Raw genomic sequence first — 16,319 nt, 5'->3', positions numbered from 1 at the left:
GCTGTGTTGTAGGACACTCACCCACACACTGGTTCCACTGGTAGTGTTGAACGTAGCCTTGAGGACAGCCACAGCGGAAACCGCCCATCATGTTCTGACATCCATGCTGGCATCTGTGGTTCCCTGTGCACTCGTCCACATCTGTAACGCAACAAGCTTTTTATAAATATTTTTATATTGTAGCACGTCACAACAGACACTGTTATAAAGCATTTTTCTGTGTAAAACTACTCTATACATACAGATTGTATTTTTGTTTTATTTCTACAGAAGGTTTCTGTACCATATTATATAGTGGGCTTCTGAATTTTTAGCTATAATCAGGCTCAGGATGCTGAAACTCTTATTGGAAAATCTAAGATAGTATTAAACACCTCACATGTTACTGCATCATAAAAAAACACAAGCCTATCGTGTTCCACTATGCAAATGAAGCCCCACGAGACATCAGTTTACTGAATGGAGAAGCATGTGGGAATTTATTTTGGGGAGAATCTAATTTGCATATTCATAAGATGGATTTCTCAGTAAGAGTAAACATAAGGTTGCTTCTGTCCTTCTTCCTGTAGTGTAATATTATATCTTGAGCATGTTAAGCACTTTATTATGTGCAATCCTTTTTCATTTTAGAAAATATCTCCTGGTAAACAGCTATATAATATAGAGGCTGACATTTCCACAGCAGATCACATTGTGAACGTTAATCTGGCATCAGTTACTAGCTGTTAAGGTCACTGACACTCACTGTGTCCTATGGTGCTGATTCTCTAACCACTGACACTGAATGCCCTACTGTATTATCTTTACCTTCACACTCCACTCCAGTGGTGTCCAGAGAGAAGCCCTTCTGACACTCGCAAGAGAAACTGCCAGGGGTGTTGAGGCAGGATGCTCGCGATCCACATAAGCTTGGTTGGTTGGTACACTCGTTATTATCTACCGGGTAGAAAAGTACATTCAGAACCATGGAATTTTCCATTTATATTGAATTTTCCATATATTCTAATAAATACACAGGATGGAGCTAATATTACATCTGGTTTGTCTCTAATTACTTATTTTCTAGTGTGTGTGTGTGTGTGTGTGTGCATGTGTGTGTGTGCATTCAATAAGGCTATAATTTAAATCCTCCAGACAGAGCAGCTGAACTACATAATGCATAACAGATAAAAGGTAAAAATGACATCTCTTTCTTGAGCAATTAAACTCACAAGGATGGAATATATTAATTTTATTATGAACATCCCAAATATTGAAGTTGATATATATCCCACCCAGAATTCACATGAAATTATTTGAACAAATTTACAGAGGGATGTTTTTTAATTCCCCCATACGACAGAATTCCAAATAACTTCCTCTTCACTGCATTTTCTCCGTACGTAGTGTAGGCTTACCAATACATGCTGTCTGGTGTTGAGTAAATCCAGAGGGGCACTTGCAGGTGAAGCCTCCAATGGTGTTCACACAGAGGAACTGGCAGTTGTGTTGCTTAGTGGAGCATTCGTCCAGGTCTGGGTGTTAAAATGTCAGATTATTTATAAAACATTACTTGTACTCCTGAACTCTACATGCTACATCACAAATCATTTTATGCAATGAGGCGATGCAGAAGGGATAACTTACCTTTGCAGGTCTTTCCATCTGGCTGCAGGATGTACCCTCGGGGGCAAGAGCACAGGTAACTGCCCTCTGTGTTCTTACACAGGAAGTTACATGGCTTGGGAGACTGAGAACACTCATCCAAATCTGACACAGAATGGAGCCAATCAATCAGGATCATCAAGCTTGTTAATTATATAACATCCACTATACAGTTTACTATTTGGAGGATGAAAAAAGGGCAAACATGGAGTCATCCATGTTTCTATACTTTCTTTTTTTCCATTTTGAAATGAAGTCAAACGTAGTACTAGATAATCCAAATGACAACTTGAACTTCTATCTTAAGATTTTTAGCTCATTGAACTCATCTGATATTAGATGTCTCTTTGTACACAACTATGTACACTAGTTAAACATTATATTACTTTTGACAAAGAAAAATCTGTGACACCTAAATATAATCCTTTTCCTAAAACAATCCTAAAACATTTACACTCAAGCATTTATTTTTTGACATCACCTTAGCACTTGACTGAGTGAAATGTGAAAGCCGTACCGATGCAGGAGGTGCTGCTGAAGTCATTGGTGTAGCCAACATTGCAATGGCAGAGGAAGGAACCCAACTTGTTAACACACTCGCCATTCTTACACAGGTTTGGTAGAACGTTACACTCGTTGATATCTGTGGAAACAAAGAGTCACATTCAGTTTAAATCCAACGGGTGACAGAAAAATAAACTGAAAAAGCAATTTTATGTTTCTGTATTCTACATAGCAAATTTACTGTCTCTCCAGATGGAAGACTGTGGTTCAGAAGTAAGCGAGCAATGTACTGAAAAAGTATAATAGCAGCTCCATTCAATGAACTTTTCTGGTTCTGAGCACCCTGTCTGTCTCTGATGCTGAGAAGCTAGTTCATGCTTTCATGACCTCTAGACTGGACTATTGTAATGCATTACTAGGTGGTTGTCCTGCATCTTTAATAAATAGGCTACAGTTAGTCCAAAATGCAGCTGCCAGAGTTCTCACTAGGACAAGAAAGTATGACCATATAACCCCAATTTTATCATCTCTACACTGGCTACCTGTTAAGTTTAGAATTGATTACAAACTGCTGCTACTTACATACAAGGCTCTTAAAGGTTTAGCTCCCACGTATCTAACTAGTCTCCTAACACGTTACAATCCTTCACGCTCTCTGAGATCACAAAACTCAGGACTTCTGATAGTTCCCAGAATATCCAAGTCCACTAAAGGTGTTAGAGAGTTTTCTTATTTAGCTCCCAAACTCTGGAATAGTCTTCCTGATAGTGTTTGGTGCTCAGACACACTTTCCCAGTTCAAAAGCAGATTAAAAACTCATCTCTTTAGTCAGGCATACACATAATACATCCCATAATCTTGTGCACTATTACATTAGACTTGCACATTTTTATGAACAGCAGATATGTTAATCCCTTTCCACTGCTTCTCTCTTTCTACCCATCCTGAGGCATCCAGACATTGTACCAGCTCCGATCGTCTTCCGTGCGATGAAGATCTCGGACCTCCACTGAGATGAGGCATCCTGAGACATCTACATATCTACCAGCTCCAGTTGGACTCTGTGATACTAAGAGGATATCTGAACTCCATGTGATCCTTACACCAATACAGCATTTGTTTGACTATATTTGTAATGACACCCTCTAGTGTCACCCATATGAGGATGGGCCCCCCTTTGAGTCTGGTTCCTCTCAAGGTTACTTCCTTTACCAATTTAAGGGAGTTCTTCCTTGCCACTGCTGCCTGAGTCACCTCAGACTTGCTCATTGGGGACAAATACATATACATACATACATACTGTGAACTATATATATCTTGAATATATATCCTTTATTATATTAATTCTTTATACTTCTCCTTATGTTTACCTTCTGCTCTATGTTTATGTTCTGTAAAGCTGCTTTGACAATGTCCATTGTAAAAAGCGCTATACAAATAAACTTGAATTGAATTGAATTGAATGAATCAGAGTGACTTTTATGTTAGATCCTTTTTTTCTGGCTTATTCAGTCACAGGCACTGATGTGAATTATTTACCATAATACAACTATAATAACCAAAGATATGCTAGGATAGCAATACATTTGGAGGCGAGTGGATACGAGCATGTGACGTCACCCGAATACTCGTGACGCAATTCCACTCATTGTGCTGAGTGTTTTGATATAGCACATGTCCATTTTGTGGTAATTTTTTATTTTGGGGTCAGGGCTGCAAATGACATCATCCGAATACCCAGGAGGAAGTTCCACTCATTGTTCTGAGTGTTTTGATATGTCATATGTCAATGTTGTGGAAAGATTTTTGATTTTGCATATATTTTAGGTGGGGCTGCAGAAAAAGCGAAAGGCAAGTCAGTACCCCAATTTAAAACTTTGTCCAAAAGTAAAGTACAGGAAAAATAATAGCAACAATCTTCAGACCAGGGTCTATGACCTATCAGATTTTGGTGCATGTGGCTCGAAAGCCCTAGAAGGAGTAGCAATTAATACATTTTTGTCTAAGAAGAATAAGCAAAACAGAATAAGCAAAACATAATAATATCTTCTCACAGATAAGCTTGCCTAGGATAAGCGAGATAGATAAGCACTAGTAATAAAAAAAAAATAATCAAATTTTGATATCTATGTGGTACTGATGCGACACCTGATGCCATAACTATGGTAAATTGTATATGGCTGCATGCTGCCTTTGGTTTGTTAAGACATGCCACATCATCGTTAACATGTCCTTCCAATATATCCCTTTAAATCTATCTGCCTTCTCTCACCCCTGCCGTCGGTGGTGTAGCCCGGCCCATGTGGACACATCTTCTTGTACTGCACAGTGCCAGGCAGGGGGCAGAGCTCGCACTGTGGTCCCCAGCCACGGCCTCCATTACAGCAACACTCGGACTTGGTGACGCTGTTGCGATTGGTGGAGGATTGCTGGCACATTGTCTGTAGAACCTCAGTGAAGCAGAAGCCCTGACGGTTATCTGGGAAAGACAACAGATAATCAGATGAATAGCTTTGCATCTTTGTGATTTCATTGTTAAAGCTTTCTGTGGTTTTGAGAAGGAAATATTCATCATTTATTACTAGATGTAATTGACAATATAAATGGATGTGATTAATTAATATGATGCTGTGGTCTGTGTTTCTCATATAATTGATCTATAACCTGCAGCAGCCATGGAAAAATAATCACACCTAAATCGCATTGTCTTTCTGTGATCTATATCCATGCTGGCACACATCCATCAGTGAGGGTGGACATTTTTTCCAAAAGTTCTAAATTTTACAAAGAATTTGATTTTAACAATGACAGACAGAGAAGCATGAAGAAGCAAGTAGGAAACAGTGGCTTCTCACTACAACCTTTATAAATGGTTCTGATGTTTATAGTTATTTTACGGTTTGTTTTCAGTTGAGCCTAGCTTTCAGTACTTCTTTGTTAGGTACAAATGACTTACTATATCATAGGAAGATCGCTTCTTAGATTTGTATAGTGTTTTTTTTTTAAGTATTGTTAAGCTGCTATGAATTTTTACACTCTCGACTGTGTGTGAACTCACAGGATGTGTATGAGATAAATCTTCTGTATGAGAGAAAAAGCTACCAGAATGGACATGTTATTAGAATTCCTAGGCAGTTTTGCAGACTTGTTATTGTACATGTTATAGTCAGGTTTTCTGGGTGGGTGTTTGTTAAATAACGTTTTGTGGAGGTGTCACGTAGGCTGCAGTTTTGATTCACATATCTAAGTATCATCATATACCGTCCATGCAGACTTGCTAGTGACAGATTTGTTTATGTCTGTAATGCATGTTATAGTGAAAACATATGTGCAGCCCTGCGTGAGTATGTGCTCTTCATGGCAGGTTCTTACCAATGCACTCGGTGCCTGTGGAGCTGGGCTCGAATCCTTCACTGCACTCGCAGCGGTAGCTGCCCACTGTGTTCACGCAGCGGCCGTTCTTGCAGATGCCAGGCTTGGTTCTGCACTCGTTCAGGTCTGCCAAGGAGACATGCAGAGGAGGGGACGAGGGATATAGTGAGTCAGGATGAGTGGGTGGTCAAGAGCATAGAGACCATGAAGACAAACCGAAGTAGAGAAAAAGAGATGGAAAAACCTGAAACTTAGTGTGAGAACCAATACAACACAATAGATATTATTAATATCACTTGAATCTTATTTACAGTATTTATTGCACATCTAAAAACATATTCAAACAGAACTCTGGAGTGTTAGTGTGCTCTTCTTTTTCAATGTACAAATGCATTCACTGTGTCTGTTCACAGGACAACAGAGATAACGCTTAAATTCAAAATGTTTGGATAGAATCAAACTAGGTTCATATCAGAAAAAGAGGATAATAAATGTACATTTCCTTATTGCTGGGATGGTGCCCTATTATCATTTCACATTTAAACAACTTTAAGCCCACACACACACACACACACACACACACACAAACACACACACACACTCACCCATACAGCCCTCCCCATCAGGTCGTCGGGTCATTCCAGGTGGACAGATACACATGAAGGTGCCAATGAGGTTTTTACAGACCATGCCCCTGCTCTCACAGTCATCTAGCCCCTCTGAACACTCGTCCTGGTCTAGAGAGAAAAAGAAAAAGAGATTAACATTAACATTACACACAAATTCAGGTTGAGTTTGGTTTCTTAATGTAAAAAAATACTCTGTAATAACTTGTATAACAAAACACTTCAGAATGTAATCTGTACCACTCTGCAGTGTTCCTACAGTACTTAGACTCTTTTATTCCTTATGTAATATTCACCTTCTATTTTTCCTAATATACCCCACCAAATACCTTAAATTTACTACGTTCTACAAACACTAGCTTGTTGCAGGTTACCCCTTATACACCCCTTTCACATACATAAACATACATAATTTGGTTGCAAACGTTTGCACATCATTGCAAGCAAAGTTTTAAAATTAAGTTATAAAACTCAATAAGTGAAAACAGTCATGTGAGTAGTGTGTGTTCATCCTGTAGAGTGGTAATTAGAGACCAGGGTGTCTGTTAACACACTGTGGATTTTCTCACCTCGACACATCCTCTGATCCTCCCTCAGCACGTAGCCTGCAGGACACATGCACTCGTATGAACCGAACGTGTTCACACAGCGGAAGGCACACAGCAGCGGGTTCACGGTACACTCATTAATATCTGAAAAAGAGCAAAAATAAATAAAGAGACTGTGAGGCAGCCTCCGTCGAGTCCGAATGTCCACACTGTAGAATTTATTATTACTATTTTTAATATTACATGATTTCTGCATGGATGTGGGAGTGATTGTATATAACTGGTTTACAAAATAATGTCTTGTACATACATTGCTTCAGAAGTCTTAATTAGCTCTGTATTAAAAGAATACTAACTGTATGATCTTAAACCTGCCTTTGCTATAGAGTTCATGAAACACCTATCAAGCTTATGCTGTAAAACTACATATCAAAAGTCTCAAGCTTTTTTCATTTATAACACAAAAATATATTTATATTTCATGCGATTTTGCATGTAAATCTTAAAATGTATCAATGTTTTTTGCCACTTGCCTACATTACTATATTTATTTTTATATTGTATTATTACATTTTTATTATTGTGTTATATTATATTTTACTGAACATTACACCGCTCATTCATTTATTAAGTGTGGTTAACTTTATGTGTGATAGATGATGATGATGATGATTATTATTATTATTATTATCAGACACTATTGTATTGTTCTTAGTGCACACACACCTTCACAAGTCATCATGGGCCCAGGTTCAAAGCCATCCTGACAGGAACACTCGAAGCCTCCTATCACATTAGTGCAGGTGCCGTTACCACACGGGTTCCCGATCGAACACTCGTCTGTATCTAAAGCGTGAAGAAGGAAGCATCACACTAATGATTTGCCTCATGTGCCTCTTGTGTGCATCAGAGATGTTACTGTGTGCATTTGTTATGTTAATTGCATCCCTTGTACATATCTTGTGTGTGTGTACGAACTTACCCACACATTCGATTCCAGTGTAATCCAGGTTGTAGCCAAATGGACATTCACAGCGGAAGGAGCCATCAGTGTTTATACAGACGCCATTTTTACATGGGTTATCCAGACATTCATTCATATCTGTACCAGGGGAAAATAAAAACAGGTGTGTTATAAAGGACACATGAAGGTGATCACAGATTTTTATATTTGGAATTAAATTTCAAAGTCAGGAGCACAGATAATCTGGAGGGATGACATTTGTAATAAATATTAGAGCAGAAATCTTACTGATTGTGTCAGGATATTAAATGTTTGTTTTCATAGAAAGAGGAATTTGTAACTGAGGTCTTACACATTATTAACACATTAAAGGTGCAGTTGGTCCTTTTTAAAGCATTTCTAGCCCTTTATAGTTTTAAAGATATTGTTAAAAATTCTATAATTTAAAAGGCTCCAATGGATTGCAATCTATGCCACTACTTTAAAAAGACTCAGAAATAATCTCTACAGTGAGATAGTAAAGAGATTAAAGTGAGATTAAGGCTAACATTACAGTCAATTCTATCAAGATATTGATAATTAAAGTGCTATGCTATAGAATTTTTTAATGAATGCTATTTGAATCCATTTTCATCAGTCTCCAATAAGAATTTTTGGATAAAAAACACATGTATTTCTCCATGATTTATAATTCAGCTGAGGACAATGTGAATACGGGAGTATTCCCTTCATTGTATGGAAATTATTCTGTTACTGTATTGTGAGTGATGTTCTAAGCAAAGAAATGAAGTGTATAATGTGTTCTCTGTACAGTATTTATGAGAAGATCCCTCTTGTGGTCAGTTTACGAGTTATAATGAGTTGATATTTTTCACATGGCAGTTTGGAACCTTTTATTAATAAACACATCTGGAAATTGTACAGAATCAATTCTAGACAATTCCTCACATTTGCACATTTACACAAAGTTTATAATTCATTCTGGCATTACCTAGTTTGTGCATAGCATCCATATTTCTCTGTTGCCTAGCAACAGTGTTTCCAACTTTAAGTGCTGGATTAGTGAATTTACGTTTGCTTTTTTTTTTTAATTTACATTTGCATTTACAGTTGTTTTTTTGGAAGGGTTTTTGATTTCTATCTATGTATATTTATTGTGTGGTGTGTAGTAGGTATGTGTAGGATTCTTACCCACACGGCCTTCCCCTCGTCCAGGCACAGCTCCATGGCCGAATGGACACAATTGTTTAAATGCAGCTGCAAGGGGACAAGAAAACATTTTAAGATTGTTAGTCGGTGTACATTATGTAGTTTAGAATATATAGTGTATATATGATTATTTACTTTTATTAATTACGTTAAATGACCGAATGTTACAGAATGTGCAGTAAGTATAGCCACCAGTGAGCATTGGTACCTTGGTTTTCCTGGGGGCAGAGTTCACATGGGTCACCCCAGCCTTCCCCAGGCATCAGACTGCAGCAGCAGTCAGCCTTGCTAATGTTCTGAGGTTTGGGAACAGAGCATTTGCCAGCCTCGAATCGTGTGAAACAGAAGCTTGTGCGTGTGTCTAAGAGAAAGAGATGACAAGGGAAATATATAATGACAAACTCAAATGTTGGCCTCTTCATTCCTTAGACTGTATTGTCTGCAGGATTCTGCATCACAGCTTCTGTAACTATTTTATGTGGTTTACCTATTTATATCAGATTATTAAATTATTAAATATCAGAATTGATACTAAAACATTTAAAATGTCCAACACGTCACACTCACCAAAGCAACGACGTCTGTTATCGGACAGAACAAAGCCTTGCTGGCAGTTACACTGGAAGCTTCCAGGTGTGTTAACACAGTTGCCAAACAGACAGAGGTTTGGCTGAGATTCACACTCGTCAATGTCTGTGCAGAAATAATGTGAAAGAGGAAGACGAGGGGCATCACAGTGAAAAACAGAGCTTAAACTAATCTATTGTTTGTTAAAAAGTGGAAGGAAGCAGGCTCACCAATACAGCTCTCACTCTGCAGCTCATAACCTGGAGGACAGATACAGCGGAACGAGCCGTCCAGGTTTTGGCAGGTTCCAGGTGAGCAGGTACCCGGGTACGTCACACACTCGTTAATGTCTGCAAGCAAAATAACACCTTAGAAACTGCACATACAAACTGTGATTTCAACAAATAATAATTCCAGTGCCGATGCATCAGCGTGGGGATTCTAGAACTTTCCGAACATACTTTAAAATGAATCCTTACTATGAAATGCGGGTTTTACTATTTACATAAGTCCATATAACAAATGAAAATGTAAGAGCTATTTCTCAAAGTGATTATTATAAACAATATGAAAAAGTGAAATTATAATTTACAAAGTTCCCAAAAATCTTTCTACCTCTCTGATGTGTCCATGTCTCTGATGTTTGTTTTGGATTTTTGCGAATATCTGTCACAGTTATTTTTCACTTTATTTATGTATTTTAGAGATTATAAATTTCCTAGAATGCTACAATAGGGATGTTGCATTATTGTTGGAAACAGAGCTTCTTCAGTCTGTATTACTCTGACAACAAAACATTAACACTTTTATTCTATTCTAAAATAGTCCTTCTTCCAGGCTTTCCCATACACATTGGCGTGCCTAAAGGATAACATCAGACTGAAACGGCAGACTGTCTATTCAGAATTTTCGGTACAGTAAATAAATTATTATATATTGTATACTGTAAGTGTGATAACAATTACTGACTTACCAACACAGTTCTTAGAGTCGGGGGTGAGCTCATATCCATCCAGACACAAACACTGGAAGGAGCCAAGACTGTTGATACACTGACCATATCTGCATACCTGACCTGCCAGAGTAGTGCACTCGTCCACATCTGTGCAGTGAAACGAAACATACTCTTAAGATACACAACAATCAAAAACATATAAAAATCTCTCAGAAACGCACACCCATTCAGACACAACCAAATTTTCAGAGATGCAAAAAACACACAGACACACAACAAACTCTTATCCGAAAGACACGACAATCTCTCAGACAAGCATTAACTATTAGACACAAAACAAACACTCAGAAACCACAATAAACTTCTAAATTTTTAGAACACAAAAAACTTTCATAGACACAACAAACACTCTGAGTTAATAACAAACAACCTCAGAGACACAACAACCGAGATGATTGACAAACTCTCAGAGACAAACACACTGTCATAGACAGAACAAACCCAGAGACACAACAACAAACAAAGAAAACATGTAAACTTTGATATCTTGAAGTTTTGAGCAGAAGCTGTGGAAGTAAAACATTTTGGAAGGAGTGTCAGTGTTTTGTTCATGACAAGTTTTGTTCATGGCATGTTTTTTGTCATCAACTTTGAGAAAGAGAAAAAAAAAGAGGCTGGTGTGGGAACAACCGTTTAAAGCTACTAATAACACTTATTACACTGTAACATTAATAGTAGCTATAAATGGATGTGTAATTCATAAAAAAACAAAACATTATTCTTTATTATGATATTGTTGGTAAATTGCTTGTTATATGAGGAATAAAATACTTTAAGGCTGCTTTTATTTAACTCATCTTCACCTCAAGCTTCTTGAGACCATGACGCTGTTTATTCTTTTACTACAGCAGCACCATGTGTTGTGTTTTATTCATTACATAATTATCCATAGCTTTAGTGACATCGTCCAGCCTTTCAAACATTAGTCATTTTAAAAACAATGGCAAATTAAATTTAAACAGCATGTGTGTGCTGAATGTGCTAAAACGTTCCACATCCATGGTGAAATAATACTTAATTATAATAAATGTTAAATGTAAATGTTTTGGGACAATAATATAAAATGTTTCTTCTTGAAGGTTATTAGTAAAATGATGTACTGAGCAAAAATGTATATATAAACTAAACTATATAAACTAATAGGTTACTCACCCATGCAGTCATTATTGTGTGTGAGCTCAAAGCCTGGGAAGCAAAGGCAGTTATAGGAGCCCACTGTGTTCTTGCACGTCCCGTTTCCACACGGCTGTCTCTCACACTCATCAATGTCTGATAAAGAGAGAGTGAATAAGAGGAAAAGAGAAGGTCAGAGAGATTAACACATGCATTCAGGTCATTATCTCATTATCTTATTATTGATCGGGGTCATGAGCGTTTGGCAAAGCAAGACTGAAGAGCATTAGTCTAATCCAAAGTCACAAAGTCATAAAGTCAAGTTCTTTTTTTTTTTTGAAGAGGTGGGAACACACTCACCCATGCACATAGTGAGGTCAGCTGTGGCTTTAAAGCCATTATGGCACAGACAGCGGTAGCTGCCCTGTGTGTCAATGCATTCACCATGGCTGCACACATTGGGGATTTCCAGACATTCATTACGGTCTGCAATAAAGAGAAATGACATAAAAATTCATAAACACATAGCAAACATTTAACAAGCATTTGAAAAGTGTAACTGATGGACCAGCTTGTAAGTGTGTTGCTAAATTACCACCCTCATAATTATATAAAATGATGCCCCCTGTGTGGCTTTTGTAAAAAGAAGACTCACCCAAACACGCTCCACTGGGGGACAGCTTGAAACCGGGAGAGCACTCGCAACGGAAACTGCCAGGGATGTTGTTGCAGTTGGCATTACGCTGGCACAGGTTGTCCCCGCTGTTACACTCATCAATATCTTAGAAACAAATAGAGAAATAAGGAGAAACAGCAAGTGCTACAATTAGTCACGAGAGATATAACTGTCTTCTGTTAGAACATGGTGTGTCTCCATACAGAATGGATTGGGAGGGCTGTGTGTATGCATGTTTGTACGAGTGTGTGTATGTACCTTCACAAACCAGCAGGATGTTATTGTAGCTGAAACCCATAGGGCACTCGCAGCGGAAGCTGCCGATCTGATTGATGCATGCTCCATGTGCACAGATTCCAGGAATCTCCCTGCACTCGTCAATATCTGGACACAAAACACATTTTACACATCAATTTATACGTAATGTAATAGCAAGCATGGCTTTATAAATTATAAACTCTACTATATGTCTTACCAATGGGTTTTCCAGTGTGGATATCGATGATAAAGCCTGGAGCTGGGTTTCCACACAGGAGCTCATACTCAGCTACACAAAGCAGCAACAAAAACATTAGTGGGTAAAAGACTGCAGCGGCAATTACTGACAATTAGAGTACTTAATGTTGCCTTGCAAAATGGCTCCCTAGGTCTGGCAGCTGTTGTGTTGAGCATTTGTACACTGTCCCATTCATAAAATGCTCTGAGGTTTCGAGCCAAGTATGAAGTCGGCATTGCATGAATCCGTATTCCTATAATTCTGTTTCCCAGACCATGAACCATTCCACGAACAAGCAAATTAAACTAGACGCCGTATATCAATAAATGTCTAAATTACTTTAATAGCACAATATCATACTTTAGACACCCATTTATTTCTCCAGATTTTTCAATAAAAATTCGTTATTGAAAACGGCTTATAATAACTTAATACAACGTCTTCTTAAAGATCTATGAGTCAGTTCATAATCGCTGAATTAAGTAACACTTCCGGGTGTTTAATGCTGGGATATTATTAACTTTGTGAAACAGTCGCATTTGATGAATTTTTGTCATCGAAAAAAGTCACGCGTGATGCATGAGCCACCGAACTAGTGACTAGACAGCTATCTCTTCTGGACACTCACAGGTAGCTGGAGTTGGACAGGGCTCACACGGCTTGTTCCAGGCTTTTCCCACATTGTAAGCACAGCAGCACATCTTCTTCGTCATGTTAAAGGACAGCTCATTTTCACACGTGTCATTAAAGTTGTGATAACACACGCTTTTCCTCATGTCTGTAAAAGAACAGAAAACATCAGAGAAGTGGTGAAATGACAATGAAAACTTTATGTAGGTGGTACATTCCTGTTTTTCTGGGAAATAAATGCTTTACCCATGCAGTTGTTGCCACCGTTGACCTGCATGTACTCAGGAGGGCAGACGCAGGTGTAGTTGCCCAGTGTGTTGTAGCACGTTCCTGGGCCGCAGATGCCGATGTGGGTTGAGCACTCATCAATGTCTGGAAGAGCAGAATTTAAATGAGAAACGATTTTTATTTTAAGTTATTGAGTAGGTGGGTAATGTCATCTTTTGTAAGGGAACATTTTATTTTCCCCTGGATATGCAGTGATGGTTCATATTATCTCCTCTAACGAGAAAAAATCAGTCTAAATTACATCCTGTTTTTTTACAAACCCAACAGGCTGATTGTTTCAGTTGTGTATGCACTGATATATCTATTTTACAAGCAGATGTTTCCACTTGTTTTTGACAGCCATTAAAGCGAATAAATGAAAAAAAAAAAACCCAGACTGTCTACATTTACTCACATTTATTTAGGAGATAAGAGAAAATTCATTTGTACACACACTACAGTTTTCAGTTTCTTGACCACAAGGTTCAGGAGAGTGTTTTATTTTATTTTTATTTTTTTTTAATCATTTTCAAATGATCATTATGATTAAAGTATTATCTATGATACATAATTATAATAGATTATGTAAAATATATAATTATACTTTGTAAGAAAAGAGAATTAATAGATATATAGGGAACTCCCATAGATTGTTCATTCATTTATTATTTTTATTTTAATACATTCAAATAATGTATTAAAAGAATAGCATTCCTAAAGTGATTTTGACCACAAAGTTGCAGTGATCAATACTAAGTCACTTTCTAAGTAGATTAATGTGAATGGAAGTATGAGGAATATTAACATATGGGATGACCTCTTCTTTGCTATAAATGTAAAAGTACAAGTAAGGGGAATGGCTTTCAGCACAGTCACCTTCACAGATGCGTGTCTCTTCATTGAGGAAGTATCCAGCAGGACATTCACACTGAAAACTGCCAAATGTGTTGACACAGTTGCCCCCTTGACACAAGCCGGGCAGTTCCTGGCATTCATCTATGTCTGTTCAGAAGGAGAGAAAGAGGTACTATTAATGTGAGCATCAGACTGGAAACAGTAAAGCAATTAGTAGTCAAGTGTCACAGGCACAGCAAGGATACTGCAGATATACACACAAACTAATACAGCAAGGTCACTCAGGGTGCGCACACACACACACACACTCACACACACACACACTCACACACACAAACACTTACCCTCCAGGATGACTGTGATAGGGTTGGGTCTAAAGCCTTCTCCTCCAGGACACAAAGTTTTGTATTCAGCTACATAGAGAGAAAAGTTGTTAAAATTCTCTACAAAGAACACAACACAAACACACACACAGACTATGTTTAAACTAGCCATTCATATAATAATAATAACAACAACAACAACAACAACAACATTAATACTATAATATATATATATAATTATATTATTTATTATATATATAATATATAATAAATAATATATTTATTCCTACAAATCTGAATGACTTTGTGTATTATATGCTTATTATTATTATTATTATTATTATTATTATTATTATTATTATAACTTTATGACAGCTGTTAGAGGTGAGTTGTCTTCATGAGCAGCAGAAAGGACATACTGGAGTTGATCAGAGGACAGAGTTCACACGGATTCCCCCAAGCTCCACCCAGAGAGCAGCAACAGGAGGCTCGGGACACACCCACTCCAATCTCAGCACTGCATGAAATGCCTCCATCACCCCGATCCAGCGTGTCCAGGAAACAGTTACCTACCCGTGTGTCTAGAGATAGAAAGACAAAGTGGCAGAGAGACATGAACACACATTTAACTCAGGTAGAACAAATAGTATACTGCATATTCTTTCCATGCCTTTATATAACTAATGTCATTCTCAGAGAAACTGAGAGTGTTTTGAATGAAAATCTCAGGGCAGATAAGTGTGTTGGCTGATACAGTTGGTTGTAGTTGCAATTCTATATGCATGGAATTGAAAATGATGAAGTCTACCATGGTGTCTCTTTGATTATAGAGGCAATACTTTTAGAGGACACTTTATTAACCAATTATTTATCCTCAGAGTTTGTGAACTTACCACACACTATTTACATTAGCAGATGTGGAAATTGACAGATGACTTTATTTCTTGTGACAGCAAATGGCAAAATAAATGTATTTTTTTTTTAAATAGATTTATTATAATATTGAAAACAGTGTAAATTGATGCAATGACTGAGTTATGTCTTGCTGATGTAGGGAGACATGAGACTGACACACTTACCTACGCAGCCTACCCCTGTGGGGTTGAGCTCAAAGTCTGGAGGGCAGTTACACAAGTAGCTTCCTGGCATGTTCACACACAGGCCATTAATGCAGTTCACTGGGTCTGCACACTCGTTCACATCTAACAAAGAGATAAAGAGAGAGAGAGAAAGAAAGAGAGAGAGAGAGAGAGAGAGAGAGAGAGGTGAACTGTCTGGTGTGGAACATCTATTTCACTTGAGCTTTTCACCACCTACTGTACAATGATGGGTCATATGTTCAGACTTGTGTGTGTGTGTGTGTGTGTGTGTTTTGCAAAAAAATTAAACTAAAATAAAATCAGAACAAATCCAACATAAATAAATGAAGATATCTTAATCCTACTGAATGTCAATATGGAGGTTTTTACTGAGGCCATAACATGTAATGGGTTAAAATAAAACATGTGAT

At 37.7% G+C, this 16,319-nt stretch overlaps 1 protein-coding gene across 2 annotated transcripts in view; it reads right to left on the bottom strand.

Moving 5' to 3' along the window:
* The window catches only part of fbn2b (fibrillin 2b), a 70,738-nt gene that overhangs the window by 4,285 nt on the left and 50,134 nt on the right, over positions 1-16,319 (bottom strand). The window contains exons 36-62 of one of the 2 annotated variants that reach the window (XM_060882129.1): positions 15,889-16,011; positions 15,229-15,390; positions 14,831-14,899; positions 14,508-14,633; positions 13,611-13,736; positions 13,363-13,512; positions 12,714-12,785; positions 12,497-12,622; positions 12,218-12,343; positions 11,923-12,048; positions 11,602-11,718; positions 10,408-10,536; positions 9,665-9,784; positions 9,435-9,560; positions 9,076-9,228; positions 8,850-8,915; positions 7,677-7,796; positions 7,421-7,540; positions 6,716-6,838; positions 6,126-6,257; positions 5,521-5,646; positions 4,421-4,627; positions 2,162-2,287; positions 1,627-1,749; positions 1,398-1,514; positions 808-936; positions 22-141 (exon numbers count right to left, since the gene is read on the bottom strand). In XM_060882129.1, coding sequence (XP_060738112.1) covers positions 22-141; positions 808-936; positions 1,398-1,514; positions 1,627-1,749; positions 2,162-2,287; positions 4,421-4,627; positions 5,521-5,646; positions 6,126-6,257; positions 6,716-6,838; positions 7,421-7,540; positions 7,677-7,796; positions 8,850-8,915; positions 9,076-9,228; positions 9,435-9,560; positions 9,665-9,784; positions 10,408-10,536; positions 11,602-11,718; positions 11,923-12,048; positions 12,218-12,343; positions 12,497-12,622; positions 12,714-12,785; positions 13,363-13,512; positions 13,611-13,736; positions 14,508-14,633; positions 14,831-14,899; positions 15,229-15,390; positions 15,889-16,011 — 3,360 coding nt within the window. The remainder of the gene's footprint in view (positions 1-21; positions 142-807; positions 937-1,397; positions 1,515-1,626; positions 1,750-2,161; positions 2,288-4,420; positions 4,628-5,520; positions 5,647-6,125; positions 6,258-6,715; positions 6,839-7,420; positions 7,541-7,676; positions 7,797-8,849; positions 8,916-9,075; positions 9,229-9,434; positions 9,561-9,664; positions 9,785-10,407; positions 10,537-11,601; positions 11,719-11,922; positions 12,049-12,217; positions 12,344-12,496; positions 12,623-12,713; positions 12,786-13,362; positions 13,513-13,610; positions 13,737-14,507; positions 14,634-14,830; positions 14,900-15,228; positions 15,391-15,888; positions 16,012-16,319) is intronic. The other variant, XM_060882137.1, reaches the window with a different exon arrangement.

The sequence above is a fragment of the Tachysurus vachellii genome, chromosome 1 (genome assembly GCF_030014155.1).
Source record: "Tachysurus vachellii isolate PV-2020 chromosome 1, HZAU_Pvac_v1, whole genome shotgun sequence".
NCBI lineage: Eukaryota > Metazoa > Chordata > Actinopteri > Siluriformes > Bagridae > Tachysurus > Tachysurus vachellii.
Note: the sequence above shows the minus strand (reverse complement) of the source record. Positions and strands in the feature narration are given on the sequence as shown.